Here is a 27,849-nt window from a genome sequence, read left to right as displayed (position 1 = left end):
GTCAGAGTTTTTCATAATAATTGAGATCAATCACCTTTAAATCAATGATTCAAGCATACCTGCCTTGGGATTACTAGATAGAAGTCTTCAAATGATGGAATACTTGTGTAGCCCACAAAATCACCAATAAGGTTGACTCTTAAAAAATTGTCACTGGATAATCCTGTTCTTTTTTCAGGTCCAACAACCACCTCCTACAGATTGAAATCACCAACAATAAACTGTATAAGTAATTACATTAAATAGCCCACATGTTTTAACTATCACAGATGGACTAGGCCTTTTTTTCTTTGGAACAACAAAAATGTCGCTAAGGCTTACTTTGGGAACTAAATAAAATACTAACATCCATACATAGATTTGTAACCCCTTTGGTGTGATGTAGGACCTGCCTGGACCTGAAGACCTGGTAACACTCAATACCCAATTACCCTGCTGGCTGCCCAAAAGCCGAGTTACAAACCAGATTATGGAAGGTTAGAGTTAGAACTGGACTTTGAGTTCTTCTTATGAAATAAAGCCCCTTGAGTCTTGAAAACAATGCAAAAAGAATCAAGGCAATTAGATTAGGAGTTCAGTTCTATTAAGAGTTTGGTTTATGTAATTTGCTATTTCTTGTTGCCCAAGTAAGGGTGTTTATGTAATAGTGTGCTCTTTTCACTTCGTTATAAATAAAGGGCTTGGGAATTGGGATCACATTGATCAATTCAAGCCATTCTACCACAATCGATTTTCTCAACATGGTATCAAAGCCAAAAATCGATTAGGGAAGAAAAAAGAGAAAGAAAAAAGGGGAATGAAGGAAAAGGAAGTTGCTTATCTATCTTGATCTCTCCTTTCTCACCATCGCTGCAACAACCGTCGTTTCTCTTTCTCTCTGTTCTGCACTTACAGCCATCACCTCTCCACCCATTGCTTCTATATATTCTAGGCATTGCCTCTGCACCCATCACCTTTCCAGCAGCCATTGCCTTTCCTTTTGCTATCGCCAAACCCCTATGACCCCAAAACAATCTCTGGTTTCCACCTGAAACCCATTGTCTTCTTCCATGTTTCAAACATGGTGGGAGATCTCAGCGAGATCTCACGAGATATCTCGTTTTTTCACATAGGCGAGACGAGATGGAGGTCGAGAGCAGAGAGTTGGGATATCTCGCTCGAGATCTCGCCATATCTCGCCCTGGATCTCGCTGGAACTCTCAATTTTTGCCTTTTTTGTGAATTTTGGCTGAATTTTCACTTGCAACTACTCTTAGCACATCTACAACATCAAAGGAAGATCAATCATTCTCTACTTGTCTTATGAATTTATGATTTAATGACTTATATAGAACTTCTAATGGTTGTATAATTATTCTATTATTGTAAATTGAGATTGTGATACTCATATGGATGGAATTTTGATAACATTTAAGTTAGTTGATGCATTTGATATACTTGCTTTTCATTTATATGCCTTAAAGGTTCTACATTACATGTTGTATAACATTGCATTCCCTAATCCTACTACATTTCAGTTTCACACTATGGGTAGACTTAGAAATCATACATAGGGTTGTTTCTGACAAACCCAAGGCCACCAATGTGTTCAAAAGGCCTTAAATAAGCTAAATACTAAGTTTCAACCCAATTGGGACCCTAAAACCCACCGAGATGGGCCACCGAGTTGACGCCAAAAAATTGTATATCTCGACCGAGATCTCACCGAGATGGTCGAGATCTCTCTTTTTCAAGGTGGCGAGATCTCTCTCGAGAGCGAGATCTTCTACCATGGTTTCAAAAACCAATTAAACCCATCTAACCAATTGAACCCAATCATTGAACCATGGTTAATTTCCCCCTTACAGTAGCCGATCTCTAATTTTCCTTGAACCCCCCAAAAAAAAAACCTGCTATACCTTATCCTATGAATCCCTAAAATTATTTGGGTGGTCAGGCTATTCAAATTTGCGACGTTTTAATTATTCCGAAAGGGTTAAGACTGAAGAATAGTGGAAACTTTTTTGAAACATGGCAACCACTGATGGTACTATTGCTCCCACTGGCTCCAAACATTATCCCAGTCTTCCTCCTCTTTTTATAAGATTTGATGGAACAAATTATTTGATCTAGTCTTGATCTTCATACTTGACTATTGCCGGAAGAGGACTTGTTAGACACACTATCAAGCCTATCACCGCAAGTATTTCCCAAGATAAATGGATCTCGAATGATTCTCTTATCATGTCGTTCCTTTTGAATTCCATGAATCCAAATATTACCCGCAAACACCTATTACTTGATATTGCAGCCCATATTTGGAAGGCTACTACAAAAACATATGCATAATTTCGGAATGATGCACATGTTTATGAGCTTTGGAAGAAGCTATATGAGACTACCCAAAAGGAACTGACTGTGGGCCAATAATATACTAAGTTGCAATCAATTTAGCAGGAGTTAGATCATTATGGGGATTATCACCTCACCAATTTGGATGATGTGGCTACTTATAAGAAGCACATTGATAAGATTCGCATATCTGACTTCTTGGCTGGTTTGAATTTAGAGTATGATCAAATCAGATATAAGTATTGAGTCATATTCTCTCTTTCTTATAGTAGAACAGTCTTATGCCCTTGTTTAATGTGAGGAAAGCCATCAATTAGCCATGCTTTAGGCTCCTATTGTGGAGAAATCAGCCCTATAGTTTGTTGGCACCAAATTTGATTCGACCAAAGAGATTGTCAAGTGTGAGCACTGTTACAAATCATATCATACTAAGGCAACTTGTTGGAAGCTCCATGGGAAGCCTGCTGATTTTGACCAGAAAAGGGCACAAACAAAGGGAAAACCGAGGTGTTAAGAAAATTGATTGTGGTAGAACGGCTTGTGTGGATTAGTGTGATCCCAAGCCCTCTATTTATAATAAACATGGAACAAAATTTGACCGAAATTAACAAAATTTTCGGTTGAAATGTTTGCACTTTTTCAAATCGAAACGAAATACAAGGATAGATATGAAAAGTGTCCCATATCATATCGTATCGTATCGACAGAAATTTCGGTCAATGCGATACGAAATATCGATCGATATGGTATCGAGCCGAAACGATACAATCCTATGTTATAAAGTGTCCATTTTCGACAGGTTTCGAGCCATATCGCCTTAGGCATTTTGACCTTCTTTTCAACCCTTTTTTTTTATTTTTTTATTTCTCTTGATTTCATCCCTCTTTTCACCTAATTACTACCACTCCATTTCATTCAAACACTAGATTTGCTCCTCCATTTGTGCATTTTCTCAAATCTTGTCAGGTGAGTAACCAACTTCCTCATTTTTTTAATTTTTGTTTGTGCCTTAAATCTTCTTGGATTGCTTCCAAATTTAAGTATGTTTACTTTAAAGTGTTGATCTATGAATTTGTAGTGTCAAAATTGATTTTTGATTCTACCTACTATTTTTTTTTCTATTACGAAAAATTATTTAGTAAATTATGTATATTTCTAAAAAATGTATATGTATAGTAGATGTATGAGCTTCAAATTAATGTATGTGAGAGTTGAGACACCATATTGCTGTGATTGTGTTGAATCAAATTTTTTTTCCTGTTAATTATGTAATTTTACTGTATTTAATAAATATTTAATTAATTAAAAAATAATTAAATATTAAAAAAACTAATTAATTAAGTTTTAAATTTAAAAGTAGGAGAGTATTAATGGAAGCATGTATACAAGTTTTGGAGCATGTTGTGGAGCTTTTTAAGATAGTGTGTATTTTATATATTCTTAAATTATTTATATATGTAGCGCCCATCAGTAGTTGACTGGATCAGGGATAGTGGAGAGCCATTGCTGGATGAGGAGGGAGGTCGTCCTAGTAGACAGATTGCAGAGGAGATGGGGGCTGATGTGGAGGACTTCATGGCCCAGGAGGGGAGTGCACATGCAGCGCCCACACGTCCCTTCTTGCCACACCCAAGTGCATCCACCCAGAGTGAGGATTTGATTGTCCGGTCCAACACTGAGGATGTTGTGACTCAGGCCTCTGGCGATGACCACGATGGTGATGACGATGATGATGATGATGATGGAGGGGATGAGGAGGGTGTTGGACCTCGTGATCAAGATTCAGCTAATCTTAGGGATAGACCACCACCACCACCAGCAGTAAGTGAGAGTCAGGGGGGTGGAGGACGACCACCAAGATTCACAGGCACCCACGCGACACACGATTCAGATCATACTGGAGTTGCATCTTTAGGCCAAAATGTTTCCTCTACATATTTGAGGAAGGGGAAAGGGAGACAACACAACTATAGCACAGAGGACATGCCATCATATGGGTCCTACCGTGGTGGGATCAATGAGATCGATGAATTGATGATTTTAGAGACTCCACCTCTAGAGGATCCGGATGGCATAAGCCTGCAGAGTCCTCGTATGATACTGCTGAGGAGAGTATTGGTTCTATTGGGTCGACTTATGGAGCTTATGGTTATGGACCATATGGTCCCTCCTAGTATCAGACTCAAGGTTAGCCACTAGTGGAGCCTTCTGGTTATGGAGCTTATGGTGTCCCTCCCACTATCACTTATCGGAGTCAGCCACTGGAACTTTATTGTCAGTATGGACCTTATCCTTATGCTGACAACCAGGGTGGTCCTTTATTTGTTGAGCAAATCTTCCACTTTGTTCCACAACCACCACCAGCCTTTCCATATGCAGTTAGCCAGTTTCTTATTCGGAGATTCAAAACTTCCCACTGTCAGGAAATCTTAGGCATGTGGATGAGGCCATGTACAGAGTTGTAGTTGCTGATTACGTCGACAACTATATGGGGCAAACATCATGGGACATGTATTGTCATTTGTATGGGGTGCAGACGGAAGAGGGAGACATGGAATAGAGTAGACTTGTAATTGGTAACATTCTCGCTTCTTCTCATATGTAGTATATACTTGGAAAGTTGGATGTGCATTTCAATGGTTTTTTTGGTAAACTAGTAGTTCTATAGTATTTATTATGCTTGAAATAGGTAGTATGCAAGAATCCAAATCATTTTGAGTCCATATGAGGCTCGAAATTAAAGTTCCAAAATCTTAAAAAAAGTGTCCAGTTTTGGTCGAAATTTAGACCGAAACATAGGAATTTTGGCCTTTTGCAAGGTCGGAATTCCAATTTCGACCGAAATTTGTTCCTTGATAATAAAGTGGAAAGATGACTAATACATAAATACCCTTACTTGGGTGACAAAAAATAGAAAACTACAAGAACTAAAACTCATAGAATTTTACTCCTAATAGAACTCAACCAACACTCCCCCTTAAGTTGAGGCATAGATGTTAGTCGTGCCCAACTTGGCTACAATAGGAAGGAAAATTCTCCCTTTAAACCCTCAGTGAAAACATTGGTCACTTGGTCTCCAGACCTTAGGCATGCAGATTAGCCCTTGTTCCAGCTTTCCTTTGACAAAAAATTGTCAATTTCAATACACTTAGTTCAATCATGATGCACAGGATTATTAGCAATACTTATGGCCGCATTGTTGTCACAATACAACATCATATGGTTTGGAACTTGAATTCCAATATCTTTTAGCAAACCTTTTAACCATAGTAGCTCATAAACTCCACGAACTAAAGCTCTATATTCAGCTTTTGTACTAGATAAAACTACCACATTTTGTTTTTTACTCCTCCAAGTAACTAGAATACCTCCAACAAAGGTACAATAACCTGAAATTGACTTCTTGTCAAGAGATCCAGCCCAATTTGCATCAATGTAAGGTTTTACCCTTAGATTATCAGGGGTGACAAAAGTATTCATTTTCTAGGAGTTCCCTTCAAGTACTGCAGTATTCTAGCAACAACCATCATATGAGTTGAATATAGAGGATACATCAATCGTCTTACTATTCCCACGGCATAAGCAATGTTTGGTCTAGTGTGGGATAAGTAAATAAGCTTCCCTACCGGCCTTTGATATCTTCCTTTGTCCATTGGTTCTCCCTCTTTCTCCTTAAGTTTAGTTTAAGCCTCAATAGGGGTATCAATTGCTTTACACCACAACATTCCTACTTCTAATTATGAATTTATAGCATACTTCCTCTGAGATAGGTATATACCCTTCATTTGATCGAACCACCTCAATTCCTAGGAAGCCTTGTAACTTCCCTAAAACTTTAATCTCAAAACTCTTTGCTAAGAAAGTCCTTCAATTTTTGTATTTCCTCACCATTATTCCTTGTGATGACAATATTGTCCACACAAACAATGAGAAGTGTGATATTGGTATTTGACTTCTTAACCAAGAACGTATGATCAACATTGTTTTGCTTGTACCCAATAGAGATCACTGCCTTCTGGAGGTGTCCAAACCAAAATCTAGGAGACTATTTTAACCCATAAATTGATCTCTTCAACCAACAAACTTTCCCTACAATTTTGTCATAAACAAAACCATGTGGGATCTCCATATAGACTTCCTTTTCTAACTCACCATGAAAGAAGGCATTCTTTACATCTAGTTGGTGCAGGTTCCAGCCTTTGTTTACAGCCACAAATAACAAAACTTTAACAATGTTCAGTTTTGCAATAGGGGCAAAAGTCTTTTGATAATTAATACCATAAGTCTGGATAAACCCAGTTGCAACTAGTCTAGCCTTCAAAATTTTGACCGATTCATCCATATTTTGTTTAACCACAAACACCCATTTACAATCCACAGATTTTTTCCCTGAAGTGTAACCAGCTCCCAAGTATTATTTTTCTTCATTGTTTGCATTTCCATTACCATAGTTGTCTTCCATCTCTTATCAGCATAGGCTTCTTGCCAACTTTTAGGAATAGAAACAGATGATAGAGAAGATATAAAAACAAGTTAAGAGTCAGATAAAGAGTCATAAGAAACATATTTAGCTAAGGGAAGCTGATTATAAGATCTAACTCCTTTTCTAACAGCAATTAGAAGATCAAAAGAAGATAACTCAGGGGGAACAGTAGAATCTGATTCTTCATTCTTGAGCAAGAGATTGAAGTGGTAACATGTCCTCTTTCTTCAATGCTTTGGCTGATTGTGATTCTTCCCCTGATAAGTCTGCACCTCCTTGTTCTAGTCAATCTTGTTTTGAAAGACCTCAATAACGTGCCTTATAGGAGTGGTCTCCCCCTGACAAGATTCTTCACATGGTTTAGAAAATGTAAGGGGAGAATTAGAATCCTCCAATGTACTGGCCGAAGTCTCCCCCTGCTCAAACTCTTCCTAAACTCCTAAGTTGTGTTGTGGTGGTGTGTGAGAGTCTATATGTGTGGTAGGAAAGGTCCGAGTTGGAAATAACACCTCTAGTCTAGGACTCTCCCAAGTATAGTAAGGACAAAACTCATTAAAAATTACATCCATGGACACAATGGTTTTTCTGGAAGGAGGATGATAACATTTGTACCCCTTATGACTAGAAGAATACCCTAAAAACATGCAATGTAGGCTATAGGGAGCCAGCTTACACTAGTTAGTTATGATTCTGGCATAACACACATAAAACATTTGGGGGAATAACAAAGGAAGAGTCTCCCTGGAGAATCTCATTGGGACATTTAAAACCAAGTATCCTATTCATAAGGTAAGAGGCAGTGAGTATGACATCACTCCAATATTGGTCAAGGACATTCACAGCAATAAGAATAGAATGGGCTATCTCTAATAAATGCTGGTTCTTTCTTTTAGCAACCCCATTCTGGGCAGCCTTATCAACACAAGAGTCAGAGAGATATCTGAAATTCACCATCAATATACTCTGTTGTCACCACAAAGGATTTTCATAGTGGCATTGAATTGAGTTTTAATCATACTACGAAAATCATGAAAACATTAAAAAGCTTATTTTTTGTTTTAAAAGATAAATCCATGGAAAATGAGATTGACAATCAATTAAAGTAAAAAAATTTCTATGGCCAGTAATAAACACACGTTGGCAAGGGCTCTATACATCAATATGAATTAACACAAAAGGAATAGATTTTCTATTATGAAGAGAAGGTAAATAAGTAGAACGACCCTGCTTCGCAAAAATGCAGGCTTCACAAAAAAATTTGTCCTTATTATAAGAAGAAACTAAATCAGGAAATACTTTCTTAAGAGTTCCTAGAGGGGGTGACCCAACCTACGACGCCATTGATGAATGTTTGACATTAGCGAGTGGACCTGATGAGAAGATGCAGTCAGAGAGTAAAAGTAAATCCTTCAATCGACTCTAGCAAATAAAGTACATTGTCTAGTTTACCATGTCCAATCTCCTTCCCCGTTATTAGATCCTGGAAGACACAGTAGGATGGAGAAAAGGTCACTTAACAATTCAAGTCATGTGTAAGACTACTGATAGAAAGTAAATTAGTAGAGAAGGAAGGAACATACAAAACTTTAGACAAAGAAAGCGATGGAGAACGCTAAATGGTCCCTTTTACAGCAATAGAAGAATAAGAGCCATCAAGAATTCAAATTTTTTTCTTTCCCGAAAGTTGGAGAATAATGTAAGAAAAAAGAGGATGAACTTTTTGTATGATCTATGGGCTCCTGTATCAATGATCCAAACAACAAAAATGGAAGAAACATGGAAGCTTGTAAAAGTTTTACCTGAAATAGCAAGTTAGAAGTTGTTATGGGTAGCGGAGGAAGCAGTAGTAAAGGCTCCACCAGTAGTAGAAGACTGCAAAATATGTCGTAGAGTAGCTAATTCCTCCTATTAAAAACCAATGTCTACAGAGGGTGTTGTGGGAATAGTATTAAAAAGATTAGCCTTCAATTTTCCCCTTCTTTATGCCCTTTTCTGCTCAAAGTTAGCAAGCTTACCATAGAGCTTCCAACAGTTGGCCTTTGTGCGTGATGTAGTCAAGAAGAAGCTTATAACAACTCCTTTTGTGAGCTCTATTGACCATCTAGTTGATTTGTTCACCAAAGCTCTGTTCAGACCAAGTTTTCAGTCTATCTGTTGTAAGATGAGCATGGGAGATTTGTATGCTCCAACTTGAGGGGGAGTGTTGAAGTATACGCACTTTGGGGTATTTTACTATTCACGTGAACAGTATTATGCTATTGATGTTATTCTACTTTCTATTTCTAATATAGAAGTCTTGCTATATAAGTTTTAAGAGTTGTTTCTATCTTGGTGGTAGTTTCTATTTTTAGAACTTTCTATTTTAGGAGCTAGGAAGTTACAAAAGCTTTAATTCTTTGTTTCCTTTTTCTAGAGGACAATTACTTCTCTCAAGTTGTATTAGATTCATTAGAAGCTATAAATAAGAGGGCTTTGTGATTCTAGACTCTTTAACTAGAATCACAGGCCTCTTCTATTGGTTCTTCATCTCTCTTCCCTTCTTCTTCTTCTCTCTTTTCTCTGTTCAAGTTCAACTGCTGTTTTGATTATTTAAAACTTGTTTTCTAACAGGTTAACAGGGCTTGGGTTAGAGAGGAATGCTTGGGTGGGGTGGGCTTGGTTGAAGGCTCTCCAGAGGGTGAGGGAGTGGCGGGGAATGAAGCCTTTGAACCAGACTAAGGGAGGCCAGGGAGGTTTAGGGTTATAGGGTTTAAGGAGGTTCTAGGCCGAAGAGGTGGCAAAGGATTTGGTGGGGGATGGTAGCCAAATGGTGATGTCATGGGAGGAGTTGAAGAGAGGGGGAAGGGAGTCCCAAACCTGTGTGAGCATAGGAAGGGGAGAGGGGCTCCAAGACCAATTAGAGATGAAAGCTGATAAGGGGTGGTTTTAGGGATTCGGGAGTCATAGACAGTGCGGGGACCAAAGTGATTATAGAGGATGCCCATCAGATGCCATGGGTCAAGCCAAAAGGAAGTGGAAGATCCAGTAGAGATGGCAGAGATAGCCCGGGGGCAGAGGAGGAGGATTTTCCTCCAAACCCATGAAGGATTGGAGGGCATAGGAACGCTCTAGAAGGAATCCGTCCGGAGAAGGTAAGAATATCCCACCTAACCCAAATAGAATCATGCTTTAAGGCAATTTTCCAGATGAGTTTAAGGAGACAGGCCAAGTTAATATCAAAGACCCGACGGATACCTAGGCCCCCCTCAGATGTAGGGCGGCAAATGGAGGACCAACTGACAGGGTGGATGATGTAAGAGACTTCCTGCCCTTTCCAGAGGAAGGCATAGAATAAGGATTCCATCGCATGGATGGTGGCTTTAGGGAAGGAAGAAGATGCCACACTAGTAGAGATAGTTGGACTAGAGCACAGATCGGATGAGGACCACTCAACCAACAAAGGATAGAAGTTTGCCCTTCCAAAGTTGCAATTTCTTGTGGATATTGTCAAGCATTGGAAGGCAGTGATGGCGAGTGAGTCTACCGGGGATGAGCGGGAAGCCAAGATAGACCATCGGGAAGGAGCCAGGAGAGAAGCCTGAAAGCTGGAGGAGAGAGGCACGAAGCTGATCAGAGATACCGGAGAGGAAGATGGTGGATTTGCTGAGGTTGACCCTAAGGCGAAAGAGGGATTCAAAGAGCGAAAGGGCCGAGAGGATGGAGGAGATGGATAGGTGATCCGCTTTAAGAAGATTATGAGATCGTCCGCAAAAGCAAGATGGGTGAGGTTTAAGGACTTACATTTAGGGATGGGAAAAATGAGGAGATGGTCAATTTTGGATTGGAGGATACGGGAGAGGACCTCTAAAGCAAGAGAGAAGAGGTAGGGAGATAGAGGGTAGCCTAGGTGAATGCCAACACAGGAGGGAAAGAATCCTACCGGGGATCCATTGGCTAAGACAGAGAATCGGGGGGTGAAGATGCAGGCTTCTATCCAGCGGATGAAAGGGGGAGGGAAGCCCATGGAAAGGAGGACATCGCTAATGAAATCCCAGCGAACGGAATCAAAAGCTTTGTGAAGATCGACTTTAAGGAGGGCAGCCGGGGAATTCGAGGATCTATCAAAGCCACAAACAATCTCCACACAAAAGAGTATGTTGTCTGCAATGATGCAGCCCGAGATGAAGGCAGATTTCGGACTCACAAAGGAAGGGAGAACCATTTTGAGCCTATTCGCAAGGACTTTGGAAATGAATTTGTAGATGATATTACAGAGGGAGATGGGGTGGAAATCAGAAAGGGAAGAGGCTCTTGCTTCTTGGGGAAAAGATAGAGGAAAGTTTGGTTGATGGAGGAGAGTTGGGATGGGTTGAAGAAAAAGCTACGGATGGTATGGATAAGATCATGCTCAATGAAATCCCAAGCGGCAAGGAAGAAACCCATACTAAAGCCATCAGGCCCCGAGGCTTTATTGGACTTGTGGGACTGAATAGCAAGAAGCATTTCTTCCATGGAGGGGATAGCGCAGAGAGAGGAGACGAAGGAAGGATCAATGACTTTATTAATGAGGTTAGGGGGAAGAGAGGACAGAGAGAGCAAGGAGGAGAAAAAGGAGACGATCTCAGCTTTGATGCTAGCGGGATTAGTAATGCGAATGCCATTTTTGTGACGAGGGAGGGGATGGAATTGAAGTTGTTTCAGGCCTTGAGGGGCATTGTCAATGCCCACTTCCCCATATTCACTCACATTAGGTAAAAAATTAAAATATTACATATATCACTTTACTGACAGCAAATACACATACTTATAGTTAAAAATCAAGAACGATTTTATTCAAACAAGAGACATGGAAGTAAGAGCTAAGAAGTGAAGAGACAAGAGAGCCTTAGTGATGCTGAAGTAGCACTGAATTGGCTCATTTTCCTTTGAAATAACCTAGGGTTGATAGATATGGGTGTTGGGCCTTTGTTTAATATGTTCATATGGTCATCGGCCTATTATATGGTCCGAAAGTTCAAGATATAGATATTCTCAAATTGTTGTACTCCATAAAATCCCCAAAACAAGAACTTTATATCTTCAAATTTAGCCATCTAAACCCAACCAAGCTTAGGGGATCTTATCATTATAGTATTACTTGCATTCCCTTCATGTTTTGCTCCATTCCCATGACTTTTCATCCCATATCATAATTTGTGAGAACCTACCCCAATCTATCCAAACCTAACACCCTATCGTCTTTAATACTATTCATTCCAATTAACCAACCAAGGAATTCAGAGGCCACCAACCATACCCATCCTTACTAGCAAAATCATCTAATCACAACCCATATCACAAAGAAAACCTTTCCTGGTCCAATATGAGATGGTTCTCTTACAGATCTTGGAAGAAGTGATCCTTATTTAATTGGGGCTGCATCAATTATGAAGAGAGCAAACGATTCCTGTTCCCTCTAATGTTCAATTAAACATTTCATGTATGTTAGAAAACAAGCTTTAAACAATCAAAATAGCAGTTGAACTTGAACAAAGAAAAGAGAGAAGAAGAAGAAGAGAAGAGAGATGAAGAACTAGTAGAAAAGACCTGTGATTCTTAGCTAAAGAGTCTAGAATCACAGAGCACTTTTATTTATAGCTTCTAATGAATCTAATACAACTTGAGAGACAAGTAATTGCCCTCTAGAAGAAGGAAACAAAATATTACAGCTTTAGTAACTTCCTAACTCCTAAAATAGAAAGTTCTGAAAATAGAAACTACCACCAAAATAGAAACTATGCTTTCTAAAAAACTCCCAAAACTTATGTAGCAAGATTCCCACATTAGAAATAGAAAATATAATCAAAACAACAGCAAAATACTGTTCACGTGAACAGTAAAAACATTGTTCACGTGAACAGTAACGTGAACAGTAAACTCCAAATTTACGTATGCTTTAACACTCCCCCTCAAGCTGGAGCATACAAATCTCCCATGCCCAGCTTGCAACAGATAGACTGAAAACTTGGTCTGAACAGAGCTTTGGTGAACAAATCAGCTAGTTGGTCAGTAGAGCTCACAAAAGGAGTTGCTATAAGCTTCTTCTTCACTACATCACGCACAAAATGACAATCTACCTCTATATGCTTCGTTCTCTCATGGAACACTGGATTACTAGCAATGTAAGTGGCTGCCTGATTATCACAAAACATTTTCATAGGAGCAGAAACTGGAAATCCTATTTCCTCTAACAATGAACGAAGCCACATCAATTCAGCAGCGGTGTGGGCCATAGCCCTATACTCAGCTTCAGCACTAGATCGAGCAATGGTGGATTGTTTCTTACTCTTCCAAGTCACAAGATTTCCACCAAGAAAAGTACAATAACCTGTGGTTGACCGGCGATCAATGACGGATCCAGCCCAATCTGCATCAGAAAAGGCAACCAAGTCCATACTCTGATTTGGTCGATAGATGAGCCCTTTTCAGGGTGCACTCTTGAGGTACCGAAGCACTCTCATCGCTACATCCCAATGAGCCTTCCTAGGAGACTGCATAAACTGACTCAACACACCAACAGAATAAGAAATATCAGGACGAGTAACAGTAAGATAAATAAGTTTCCCAATAAGACTCCTGTAACGATGGACATCATCTAACAAGTCACCATCATCACGTCCTAACTTCAACTGAGGATCCATGGGAATGTCACTAGGTTTAGAAGCAAGCATGCCAATCTCAATCAAAAGATCTAACACATACTTTCTTTGTGACAAACTTACTCCTTTTTTACTGCGGATCACTTCAATCCCCAAGAAATATTGTAAATCACCTAAATCTTTGGTTTGGAAAGATTTTTGTAAGTGTGCCTTAACTGTATGGATTGTTGCATCAACATCATTGCTTGAAAGGACAATATTATCAACATAAACTGCCATAATGACAACACAATCACCCTGCCATCTAACAAACATAGAGTGATCAGAATAACACTGTACAAAACCAAAAGACTCCACAGTCTTGATAAATTTCTCAAACCAAGCCCGTGGAGACAGTTTGAGTCCATAAATCGCTTTATGAAGCCTGCAAACACGAACACTGTCCTCCCCCTGAGCAACATACCCTGGAGGTTGCTCCATGTAAACTTCTTCATGAAGATCACCATATAAGAATGCATTTTTTATGTCAAGCTGAAAAAGAGCCCAATCATAATTCACAGCCAAAGATATCAAGACACGGACATAATTAAGTCTTGCCACAGGAGAAAAAGTCTCAAAATAATCTACACCATATGTTTGTGTATAGCCCTTAGCCACCAAGCAGGCCTTAAGCCTTTCAACCGTACCATCAGAATGGTACTTAATTGTATACACCCACTGACAGCGGACCACATCTTTCCCAGGAGGTAAGTTGACTAAAGACCATGTATGACGAGAATGTAAAGCATCCATTTCCACATCCATAGCGGCTTTCCAGCCAGGAATTTTAAGAGCTTCGGTATGATGGGTTGGAATATGAACGGCAGACATAGACAAATCAAGGCAACGAAAGCTAGGAGGGAGATGAGAGATAGAAACAAAATTGGAAACAGGATAAACAATGTTAGAGTGTAAAGTGCAAGTACGAGTACCTTTCCTTAAAGCAATTGGTAAGTCATTTGAAGGCAGAGTGGGAACTCCACTAGAAGAATCCGCCGGTGGAGAGGATGAAGAAGGAACATCCGTAGGGCCAACGTCAGGCTCCACTAAAGGAGAGCCGCTAATATTGTTAGGAGGAACTCTACTATCCACAATATGTTCTGGCAACTTATGTCTTCGCTGATAAACCTGTAGAGGAACATTGCTAGTGGAAGGAACTAAAGGGGGAATAGGAGGAGTATCATCCAAAACATTTTCAACAAACACAGATTGACTTAGTGTCTTCAAAAAAGGTCACATCCGCACTTGTAAATTGTTTGCGAAGAACCGGATCATAACAACGAAAACCTTTTTGAGTGCGTGAGTACCCAAGAAAAATACACTTAATAGAACGGGGGGAAAGTTTATCCAAAGGATGTGGTATGTGAACAAAACACACACAACCAAAAATTTTGGGTGGAACTGAAAATGGTTCTCTATTGGGAAAAACAATTGAAAAAGGAGATTTTTCAGAAAGCAAAGGCATAGGCATGCGGTTAATTAAATGACCAGCAGTCAAAATTGCATCACACCAGTAACTCTTTGGAACATTCATCTGAATCAAAATAGCGTGTGCAACCTCTAAGAGGTGACTATTTTTGCGTTCAGTCACTCCATTTTGTTGGGGAGTGAATGAACAACTGGTTTGATAAATCATTCCAAGAGAATCACACAAGTTAGATATATCATGTTGCACATATTCTAAAGCATTATCAGACCGAAAATTTTTTATATGAAGAGAAAATTGAGTCCGAATTTCATGAATAAAACTTTTAAATGTAGTTAAGAACTCTGTCCGATCCTTTAAAAGATATAACCATGTAAGATGGGAGAAATCGTCCACAAAAGTAACAAAATATCGAAAACCATGCCTATTACTAATTCTACAAGGGCCCTAAATATCGGAATGAACAAGAGAAAATAAGGACTCACTACGAGAGATAGAGCGTGGAGGATAGGTGGCACGATGATGCTTCCCTAACTCACACGCTTCACAATTTAATCTAGACACTGATTTAAAAGAAGGAAATAAAATTTTTAATCTAGGTAAAGATAAATGGCCTAAACGACAGTGCCACTGGAGAGCATCTACACAATCATCAGAAAGAGCCGCAATAGGGGTAGCATAGTCCAGATAGTAGAGTCCGTTCCTTTCACACCCTCCACCAATCGTCTTCCTCGTGTGAAGGTCCTGGAAAACACAATAAGTGGGAGTAAAAGTCACAGAGCAGTTTAGTGCTTTAGTTAATTGACTAACAGATAATAAGTTAAAAGGAAAATTAGCAACATGAAGTACGGATGATAAAGTAAGATAAGGTGTAGGAGAAACACTTCCAGAGCCTAGAATAGGTGTGGAAGTCCCATTAGCTATGACAACAGAATTTTTAGTGGTAGATTTAGAAAAAGAGCTAAAAAGTGATGACTTACCACTCATATGGCCGAATCGATGATCCAAGGGGTGGGAGTAGAAGTGAGAAGTGCTGTGTTACCTGCATGAGAAAGTGTGGCAGCAGAAGTACTAGTGGATGTGGAAGCGCCAGTTTCAATATTTTGCAATCGGCGAAGGATTTGGCTTACATCATCTCTTAGAGTCTTAGACAAGTCCCCTGAAGAAGATCCAGAACCACTATCGTTGTTTGCTACGATGATCAGTACCACCATCGAAAACGGCATGATTGGCAAGGTGCTTGGCCCACTCGGTTTTCCATGTTTGGCCCAACAAGCTTCCACTAAGTGCCTGTTTTTACCGCAATGAGTACAAAGTCGAGATGTCTTATCAGACAGTTGAACACCACGACCTCCAAAAGACCTACTAACTCCCCCTGAACCACGACCACGTCCCCTTCCATAAGAGGTAGTGAAGGCTGAATTTTCTCCTTTAGAACTTTTGTTTGGAGAACTACCTTCAGGCAAGGCAATACGTTGAAGTCTAGAATATGCTTCACTAGGATTAGGGACATGCTCACCAGCAAGAAGATGTCCTTTGACAGATTTCAGTTCAGGGTTCAATCCTGCAAGAAACTTAGACACAAAAAATTCATTCCGTTGGGCCTTTAGCTTCTCTATATCAGTGGTGAGAGGTTGAAAGACATTCAACTCCTCCATCATGCCTTTAAAGGAGTTGTAATAATCCTGCAGAGACTTGTCAGCTTGCTGAAATTGAATAGCTTTTCATAAATACTAAAAATCCGAGTCATATTTTTAGCTTGGGAATAAGTCTCTTGCAAATCATCCCATATTCCCTTTGCAGTCTTATGGAACATAACATTCGCTGCAATATCAGGTGCCATATTATTCCATATCCAAATTTTGATGATTGCATCATCTTGGATCCAACTAAAATAGGATTTGTCGGTCTCAAACAGGAGGTTCATCCTCAATGAACTTAAGCTTACCTTTTGCAAGTATGTACACCCGAACCGCTTGTGACCACAACAAGTAATTAGAACTACCTTTAAGCTTGATAGATGTAATTTGAACGTTTACATGATCTCCTTGAGATCCTTTTGATTCAGCCGTACTCATGATTGAGTGACGTCTAAGTGAAGACATTAAACTGAGGTAGATAGCACTCAAATCAGTTTTCCAAAACTTGAAGTAGAATGAGCAGAAAAAAAAATTTCTGCAACCTTAGGACAGAATAGGAGAAAAAAAGAGAGAGAGGTAACAAAGGTATCCCAGTTCTGGAACGTGTAAAAGTAAGGTAATAGGTAGAGAAGATCAGTTCACATGAATATCTGATCTAACAATCCATAATATACAACATTAGGTGGCTGCACACCAAGGAAACAGGAAAAAAAGAATTTCAGAAGAGAATATTGAGAACAACACTATTTTGATTCAAAAAAGCTCTGATACCATGTTAGAAAACAAGCTTTAAACAATCAAAATAGCAGTTGAACTTGAACAAAGAAAAGAGAGAAGAAGAAGAAGAGAAGAGAGATGAAGAACTAGTAGAAAAGACATGTGATTCATAGCTAAAGAGTCTAGAATCACAGAGCACTTTTATTTATAGCTTCTAATGAATCTAATACAACTTAAGAGACAAGTAATTGTCCTCTAGAAGAAGGAAACAAAATATTACAGCTTTAGTAACTTCCTAACTCCTAAAATAGAAAGTTCTGAAAATAGAAACTACCACTAAAATAGAAACTATGCTTTCTAAAAAACTCCCAAAACTTATGTAGCAAGATTCCCACATTAAAAATAGAAAATATAATCAAAACAACAGCAAAATACTGTTCACATGAACAGTAAAAGCTGTTTGTACTGTTCACGTGAACAGTAAACTCCAAATTTATGTATACTTTAACAATGTAAATTAAAGATGCCTCAATATGAAGGTAAAAGCTAAAAAGTAAAAAAGATAAAATTACAACTTAAATAATATTCCAATAAACAAGAGATACCCCAAACACTTATTTCACATTCCATTTTTCATTTGACCCTTACAACATGTACCTTTAACAGTTATTGGATCAAATGTGAATATTGAACCATTAGAACTATGTGATATAAGAGAAGACCACATTAAGCATGCATACCAAAGTTACTAGGAACAAAATAAGTATAACAAAATGGAAGAAGAATCAGAGTCAACTATGACAATAAGAATTCTCAGACTCATACTGATATTTTAGAGCCGACTTTTGATTCAATTCGGATATTAAACCCTAGGGATCGCTTTCCAATACCAAAAACATGGAACCTGTCAAGGAAAAGGTCATAAACATCAGAAATCAATTATAGCTACTTGTCAAGTATAGGAAAGAAACGAGAGAATACATTATAAAGAAGGTTTTTACTAAACTGGTGAGCAATTTTACTATCCATTGAATCATTAAAGCAGTGCAAATAGAACGTCCTTGTAGCACAACCAGAAGTTACTGTTCATGCTATAGTAACATGAACAAACCTAGAAGATAAATTTCATATTTGGTGGGCCCCAAGTTGAGCTTGTGAGGAAATAAATTCAAATTTGGTGGGCCCCAAGTCCAACTTGCAAGGAGATAAAATAGGAACTCTTTTCATGGGAGTTTTAGAGATAATTTAGGATTTTGTTATTTATTTCCTGGGATAATTATGTAATTAGATTTTTAATTCACATAGGATACCTATTAGTTTTTTATTTAGTTTTAAATTCCTAAGAGTCCTAGTATGATCATTTTTTTTTTTTTGCTAGTTTTAAATTACCAAGAGTCTTACTATAGTTGCTTTCGTATTGAAGAATGCCCCTTTTATTATTTTAACACTTGTAATTAGCTTATTAAGCATGGAATAGAAAAACCAATTGAAGCTTTAGCTTTGTCCGTTTGCAAGGCCCCCCTTCTCCATCTCTCTTTAGTTCTTTACTTCTTCTTATGAGTGTTCTTATCCTTCTTCCCCTTCTTCAAGTCTGATTCTTCTCAGATTTCTCCTTCTTCCTCCTATCTTCTTTATCCTTCATTTTCCTTCATTTTGTCCCCCATTAGTCCTACAACATACATTTCATTCGACTAAAAGCAAGGTTCAAACCGCCTTGAGATAAAAGAGGGGGGCGGGTAGATTTGGGAATGCGAGTCTCAGACAATGCGGGGGAAAGAGATTGAGAAGAATACCCATCGGATGCCAAGGATCTGCGAATTGAGGGGAGATCCGGGTGGTGAGGCGGGTGAGGTGAAGATTCTCCTCCATGTCCGGGAAGGAGGGGAATAGGGGCAGTCCGAGGAGTTAGATTTGAGAAGATAAGATCGAACCCATTTAACCCGGTAGAGTCCAGGGGGGGGGGGGGGGGGGGGGGGGGGGGGGGGGGGGGGGGGCGGGGGGCCGACCGGATTATTTTCCGGGGGGGGGGGTGGAGGACATGTCGATGGGTGGTTTTGGCCTTGTTTTGATGGGTTTTTAACCTAAGTTTTTGTATACACCCTATTCAAAGCATTAATAACACAACAAAAGAGGTATTCACATAAATAAATAAATAATGACAAGCGCTCATTCATATCCTACTAGTTGAGAGGTGTGTCTATAATAAATACAAATAGTCATAAATTGTAATGGAAGTACTTTAATTAACAACATCATCATCACCAACGAAGACATAATAAGTACTAATATTCCAACATTTTTAAGTTCAAAATAGAAAATAATTGGCATTTTTTAGATAATTACAACAAATATTTAATAATTTTTGAACAACTTAAATAACTAATTAACTACAAAAAAAAATTCAACACCATCAAGGACATAGATCGAGTGATGGTGTCTCACATATATTAGATTCAATGTCATCTATCATGAATAAATACTATTTTTTTTCCCAAAGTACATTCTATGAAAATAAATTTTTTAACCAAAAAATTAAAAAAATACTAGTATTCCACCAAAAAGAAAAAGGAGAATGAAAGGAAGTTAACAATTAACAGCAAAAAATCATAGATGATGCTTCTAAATTAAACATATATTGATTTCATAAGAAACAAACATTTTTGGAGCTATCAAGAAATCAAAGTTTTGGGACAGACACACATAACTAACTTCAAGGTGTGTTTAACCCATAACAATCCAACAAAGTGGATGTTTGTTGACAAAGGACTAAAGGTGTATCGAATTTGAGTTAGAAATAGGGATTTAAAGCAAAAAAAATAGGATCCTAGGTTGAATTTTGCAAAACTGGAGGGGCAGTACCGAGACGAGATCAACGAAATATGTAGATGTCGTTTAAACTTCAAACTAAGTAATTTAATGAAAGAAGATGAGCCGAATGGTCAAAATAGTTGAGACGGTCAAGATTTGGACTGAGATGTACTGAAGCCAAAGCATAAAATTCCGTACCTTTGTTATGTCTCAATTTGCCAAAAAAACAAAATTTCAGTCGTTTCATTTGAAACTTAAACTATGGCTAAAAGGAGTAGGAAAAACCTAAAAAGTGGCCAAACATTATCTCTTTTCCCCCATCAATGTTCAAAATCTCGTCTTGCCTTGACAACCGAGATACTGGAGATTTTGTTGTAATCTATACGAAACATTGTACAATGATGTACCATGTTTCGGTTGAGTGTTTTAGGTGGTTTTTTTTGTCCTTTTTTTTTAAACAACATAATTTGAGGCTAATAAATACAACGACAATGTTAGTTTTGACCAAGGAAAGAAATTTCAGCAAAATATCTCTGTTTCGATACTTACAGAAATGAAACACCTAATGAAACCAATTTCTGCAAAATATCGCTGAGTTTTCGGCAATTTATCAACGAGAATCAGTTTATCGTCGCCTATACAATCAAATATCAGGGTATTTAAGTAAATTCACTCACCATAAAGCTTCACCTTCGGCTTCTTCTCTGGCTAGTTCAGAATTTCTCAATTGAAAAGTTGCAGGCTTCTCTTTCGATGACAAAACTCCAATCATCAGATATTTAGAGGGAAACTTTTCACCAAGTCAGGTAAAAGGCCACTTGGTAGACCATATTCCCTGATTTTTCTGGTGAAATCTGGCTCATATGCCTACGCCCCTCGATTTTCTGATTTCTTCGGCGAAATCTGACTGATAATGTTGGCAAACTTTTGCCGACATTTCAGGGTTTCGCTGGTTTCGCCAGCCAGTGAAATCCCAAAATCCAGCAATGTTTCGTACCTTGGTTTTGACTAAAACCTAACACAAACTGGTCTTCTAGATTCACACATGCTCAGCTTTATTCAAACAAAACTAGATTATATATTTTCACAAATTTAAACATGGATATACATGAACATTGAAACTTCCATTACGATGCAAGAATCAATACTGATAGTTAGTCAAATCTCAATTATAATTAAAAAAATAAAAAATTACAATTTATATTATACAACCCCATGAAAATTTCAAACTTTCATTGAAATTTCCGAGATTTCGGAAAAATTTCACCAAGATTTCATCAGAATTCAATCAACTGATTGGATCTCACTTGAATCATGTTTCGTCTCGCCAAGGTCAAGATTTAGTGAGGTTAAGGCAAAACCCCACGTTATTTTGAACCATGCTCCCCATCACCATTGAACGAACGAAAAGAGGACAGAAGAATAATCTAGAAGTCAACTCAAAGTAATGTCCGGATACTAAACTCCATTAATCTTTGTGTTGACAATGGCAATTTTGGGAAGGAAAAATACCTCTTGGGACTGGTGCTAGCATATGGATAGTGCCAGCCTGAAGAGTATAATTAGGGACAATATGAGTCCCTCTTCTCTTCTTCAATTAGACTCTTCCTTCAAGTCTATCTCTTTCTCCTTTTCTAAATTGGTTTTCTTTCCTATTCTTATATGGATTCCTTCGCTTGTAAAACTATAAATACCCCACTGGGGCTGTGAAAAAAGAATTTAATTCACTCTTTTAAGAAGTCCACATGGTATCAGAGCCATCTCTTGTTTGATCAAGAAAATCCTCAAGCCTACTCTCTTCTCCATCGTAGGCTTCTCCCCAACCTTCACTGAAGTTGTCTGCCTCTATTCTTCTTGGGTTCTTTTCAGATTTAAGGGCAGCACAATGAGGTGATCTCTCTGAAGACAGGATGTCACCTCATTCATGTACTGAATATCGAAGAATTCTCTCAGATGCTGCCAAGTTGTTTGTGACCTTCACTTACCAAAAGGATTGACCTATGCTTAAAGGATTGACCTCAACTTTGGAAAGTCATCCACCGACAGATCTGATTTTTTGTAGCATCTTCCATCACAGATAAGTGCCTTTTCTGAAATTATATTTGCAATCAGAATTCAATTATGGCAAATACATCTGAAGCATAGTTGAAAATTCTGTCTTGTCTCAGTGTCTCAATTGATAGCACAGCGAACATGGTACACCGGTGTACCATGTTCCAGTTGCATGTTTCAGTGGGTTTTAGGTGCTTTTTCGGTTTGATTTTTGGTATACAGCCTAATTTGAGGACAATAAACACAATGGAAATGTCAGTTACTTTACTAAAACCAAATACAAACTGGTCTTCTTGGTTTGCACCCGCTCGACTATATGCAGACAAAATTGGATCATGTATTTTCATAAGTCTAAACATGGATATACAAGAAAACATTGAAACTTTCATTAAAATACAAACTTGGTAGAACCTTCACGTACAATTAAAAGAAAGATGAAAGAGATCACCCAAAGGGTGTGGCACAAACCCTTGTATGAATACAAATGATGAGAGTGGATGCTCAACTAGTCTCCTTGCCCCTTTCCTCTTGATGATGCTTAAGGAAGACCTCCTTGAGTTCAAAACTTCAAGCTCTAATTGAAGAGAAAAGGAACTCCAAAGGGGATTTGGATTCAAGTTAAACAAGGCTTTGATGACAAGTAAAAGTAGGCCAATTTGTGCCCTGGTAATTGTGACTCGAAGTGTGCCAAAATTAAAATAAGGGGGAAAAGTAACTATAAGATAGCTAATATAAGGGGCACGAATAGTAGAGATCTAAACCATGTTAGATGTATTAAAAGTGAAGATGGTAAATTACTATTACATGATGAGGACATCAAGAAGAGATGGGAAGTGCATTTCTCTAGCATATTAGATGAACATACTTTGCATATTGGTAACTCAGATGGTTACACCATATATAAGGAGAATTACGATGTCTGGAGTAAAAGAAGCTCTAAGGAGAATGAAAGTAGGCAAGGCAAGAGCCCCTGATGAAATCCCAATAAAAGTATGGAAGAGCAAAGGAACCTATCAGCTAGCTTGGCTGACCAAGTTGTTTAAAAGGACTATGAGCACAAGGAAAATGCTCGATGAATAGAGAGCATCGGGGTCCCAATTTACAAAAATGAAGGAGATTTCCAAAGCTATAATAACTATAAAGGTATAACACCGATGAGTGATACTATGAAATATGGGTAAGAGTAATCAAACCTATTTGGGACAAGAAACCTCTGTTTCAGAGAACCAATTTGGTTTCATGTCTGGAATATCTATAATGGAAGCTATTTACCTTATTAGGAGACTTATGGAAAACTATAAATAGTGTAAGAAAGATCTTCACATGGTCATTGTTGACCTAAAAATATGATAGTCCCTAAAGCTTCTAATTTGGCAAGTACTATAAAATAAAAAAAGAAAAAAAGAAGAAGGAGAAGAAGAAATGTTACAAGAAATGTGGACATAATTAAACATATGCATGATGGTTCAGTGACAAGTGTAAGAATAGTGGGGGTACAAGGTAGTGATTTCCCAAGTGTAGTTGGGCTACATCAAGGATCAACTTTAAGCCTATATTTACTTGCACTTATAACGAATGACTTAACCAAAGACACTCAAGATGAGGTTCCTCAATGTATCCTTTTGCTGGATGATACTATTTGGTAGATAAGACACCAGTAGGGATTAATACCAGGTTAAAAACATGGAGAGCAACTTTGAACCAAAAGGCTTTAAACAAAGTGGAAGGAATGACTGTGTGCACTGGTGGGCGATTAATCACCGTTTTAATACGCATATCCGAACGTATAATTGATAAAAACAAATTTTTCCCGTATATTAAGCATACACTTATTGTTGTACCCGACTTCGAAAACAACCTGTATTGATTTCCTTATTAATTACCATTTAAATTGGCATACTAGTTGGTTTTTTGTGCTTTATTCAAAAAATAAAAAGCCAAAAGGTTTATAAAAAATCCCTAATCCTTACAAGTGTTCACAAAATCCTTATTCCTATTGTTTTCAAATATAATGGACACTATGGTATTAGAAGTTTGGTTCCCATCATCCTCCATAGAGTCTGCCAAAAGTGACTGGCGAACTTAACATCTCTATTGGACACTATGGTATTAGCCATAGTACTTGACAAACACTTGGAAGAAGAGTTTAGCAACAACTAACAATCATATGTCTTAAAACAGGGAATCTTCGAGAAGCATTCTACTACCACAAATACAAAATCATGTCCTCTCGAAGTCTTAAGAAGGCTAAACATGAAGTCAATACTAAGGTCATGCCATAGACCATGTGACACAGGGAAAGGATTATACAATCCAGTGTTCTATTTATGTTGCTTAGTGGTTTGACATGTCATACATTGACTCACTACCCTAACAACATCTCTTTTGAGTCATGGCAAGTGAAATCTGTCCTCTACTAGGCTAATAGTCTTATCTCGACCAAAGTGACAAGCAACTCCCCCAGTATGCAATTCCCATATCAAGAAATCTCGAAGTGAGGTCCTGGGAATGCAAAGTTTGGTTCCTTTAAAAAGGAAACCATCACTTAGTAGGTAGTCTAAGTGGATAATAAGAGGATCTACACTCAGGGAAGTGAATACCTCACTAAAATTAGGGCAAGTAAGTATTGGCCCTTGATTCCCTCAAATCCTATAAACTCAACGCTCATTGTTTGAAGTAGCGCATTGGCCCGACTTGTAGCATTTATGCGACGGAGGTACATATTAACCTGGCTCAGTGCATTGGCAGCAATATTCTCAACACTAGATCGAAGTTTGAGTACAAAGGTGTACTTTTGTAGAAATTCAACCCACTTGGCATGCCTTTGATTTAGCTTCTTTTGGGCACTCAAGTATTTTAGGGCTTGGATATCAAAATATAGCACAAATTCTTGTGGTAAGAGATAATGGCCCCAATAGCACAAGGCCTGGACAACCGCATAGAACTCTTTGTTATAAGTGGAATAGCATTGCTTGGCTTCATTAAGCTTCTCACTAAAGTAGGCAACATGATGTCCTTCTTGAATAAGGACACCCCCTATCCCAATGCTAGATGCATCACAATTGACTTCGAAGACTTTAGAGAGGTCTAGAAAGCGTAGGATTGGAGCCTCCGTCATTAATGTCTTGATCTCCTTAAAAGCCTTCTTAGCACTTTTAGTCCATTGAAACTCTTTCTTTTTCATGCAATCCATGATAGGAGACATAATGGTACTAAACCGGTAGATGAACCTACCATAGAAGGTGGCTAAGCTATGGAAGCTCCATACCTCATGGATGTTAGTCGATTCTGGCCACTCAACAATGGCTCTCACTTTCTTAGGATCCACAAATACTCCCTGGGCTAGCACGATAAATCCTAAGAAAATGACTTGGACACTCGTAAATGTGCACTTTTTGAGATTGGCATACAACTTTTCTCATTAAAGCACTTTTGGAAACTTGACGCAAGTGATCTAAGTGGGAAGATGGGGTTTTACTATAGATGAGGATGTCATCAAAGTAAGCCACTAAAATTTGCAATTGAATGGTTGTAACACCAGATTCATTACTCTCATAAACGTGCTAGGTGCATTGGTTAAGCCAAAATACATAACTAACCATCATAAAGGCCATCTTCCATTCATCCCGAGGTCTAACCTAATCTGGTGATTCCCGCTCTTAAGATCAACCTTAGAAAAGATTGATGAACCAGCCATCATATCTAGTGTGATGCCCCGCATCTTTTTATATTGTTATTTTATTATCGTGTGTGAATGTGTCAGTCTTTAAAATTATTAAAGGATCCGATGATTGATTTTATGGTTTAATCAAATGATTTGAGTATAGTTAAAGGATAGTTCAAATGAGGCTGGATCCAATTGATATTGGGTCAAGGTCAGACATCGCTCGTGGATTCCACAGCAGTGGAATTAGACTGAATTAGACTGAACTGAAAACGAGGAAATGATCGGCATGGTTTTCTGAACCCAAAGGTACTAATATTAGCACCTCAAAGTGGGCCCTGTATATGATATTACAGCGGGCCCACAAGCCCATAACAAAGCCCATTAGTCATTTAATGAAAGATATACTATATGTATATGGATATGACATATATATATATATATATATATATATATATATATATATATATATATATATTATATCTACTAACCGACTCAAGAGGACCGACTCAAGGGATGAAAGGAGAGAGAAAAGAGAAGGCCTGCGTGCAGAGGAGAAAGAAGTAGCTAAGAAGGAGTTAGTGAGAAGACAGAATTTCAGAAGAATAGAAGATGAGTTAAGGAGTTAAGGGGTGAGAGAAGTGAAGAACGTGAGGGGAGAGACAAGAGAAACAGAAGGAGAAGAATTAAAGAGGAAAGAGAAGAGAAGAGGAATTAGCGTGAGGTGAGTTGAGAAACAGAGGAAGATTAAGAGAGAGAAGAAGCCATTAAAGCTAGAGGAGAAAGAATTATACACGTAGAAGAGGAGATTTCAGATTTCAGATTTCAGAAGAGGAAATTAAGGTAAGAAAGAGAACGAGTGGAGGGGAGAAGTGGAAAGAGAAAAGGGAAAAAAATCAGAGAGAAGAGGGCAGCCATTAAAGGGCTTAGAGGAGAGAGAAGGAGTGGGGAGAAGAAAGGAGAGAGAAGGAGTGGGGAGAAGAAAGGAGAGAGAAGAGGAGAGACAAGAAAGGAGAGAGAAAGGAAAACCGAGAGGAGGAGAGAGGAAAACGTGAGGAGGAGAGAGAAAATAAAATAAAATAAAATAAAAAATAGGGGAAAATCTCCCGTTGGTTTCCGCGTATTCGGCATAGTCGTTAATTGTTCGGGATACCGTAGGGAAAGCGGATTTTATCGGAACCAGGGTCAAAACACACACACATGGAACCAGGACAGGTAAGTAATATTGACCAACCTATGTATGATAAGTGGGTATTTTTCCTTTAATAGATATGTAGCATGCACATGGTAACATAAAGTCTATGTTATTTAGTCGGTGATGTAATTTATGGAAAGTGTACGATATATGCCTTTGTGTATTGAACAAAATGCATGGAATTGGATGACAGCTCAATGACTAGATTGAATTGGTTGAAATGGAATGTGGATAGTGTGCTTGAACTGTTAATCATGAATTTGCAAGAATGTTTATGCATGTTAAATGTAAATTATCATGCTTTCATATGTAAATGATGGAATGTTATGAACTGTGTTCAGAGGAGATTGAATGATATCATGCTCTCATATTTAAATGATTGAATTGCATGAATTGTGTTCAGATGAGACTGAATGATGATTGAAATGAAAAAAAAATGTATATTGAAATGGGCAGAGCATGGTAATGCAATACTGGAATTGATGATGAAAAGAGTAAAAGAAAAAGAAATGAAAATGTAATGGCTTCTGTAAGTCCTGGTACTTATGTACCCAAATGGGAGGGCATGAAGCGAGACTGAAAAGTGGAAAGATATACTAGACTGATGATGGCCTCCTGTAGAGAACACCTGGCCTTGAGCCAAGAGACTGATGCCACTTGTGTGGTTGAGACTGATGCCACTTGTGTGGTTGTGACTGATGCCACTTGTGTGGTTTAGACTGATGGTGCTCTCTCGTGTGGCGCTTAGGTCTAGTTTAATGAAAAAGAGAAAAAGGAAAAGGAAAATAAAAGGAAAGTAAAAAAAAAAAAAAAAAAGGAAAGTGGAATACATGATATTTATGACTGTGATGTGATGATTGATACATGATGAATTGCA

General features: G+C 38.3%; 1 protein-coding gene across 3 annotated transcripts in view; it reads right to left on the bottom strand.

The window, feature by feature from the left end:
- The window catches only part of HAP2 (hapless 2), a 75,717-nt gene that overhangs the window by 15,661 nt on the left and 32,207 nt on the right, over positions 1-27,849 (bottom strand). For all 3 annotated transcript variants that reach the window (XM_089142442.1, XM_089142444.1, XM_089142443.1), the window contains 2 exons: positions 18,079-18,157; positions 60-194 (listed from right to left, as the gene is read on the bottom strand). In XM_089142442.1, coding sequence (XP_088998568.1) covers positions 60-194; positions 18,079-18,157 — 214 coding nt within the window. The remainder of the gene's footprint in view (positions 1-59; positions 195-18,078; positions 18,158-27,849) is intronic.

The sequence above is a fragment of the Hakea prostrata genome, chromosome 1 (genome assembly GCF_041222555.1).
Source record: "Hakea prostrata isolate BN-2017 chromosome 1, UWA_Hpros_2, whole genome shotgun sequence".
Classification (NCBI taxonomy): Eukaryota; Viridiplantae; Streptophyta; class Magnoliopsida; order Proteales; family Proteaceae; genus Hakea; species Hakea prostrata.
The sequence above is the reverse complement of the archived record's forward strand: the minus strand, read 5'-3'. Positions and strand labels throughout refer to the sequence as shown.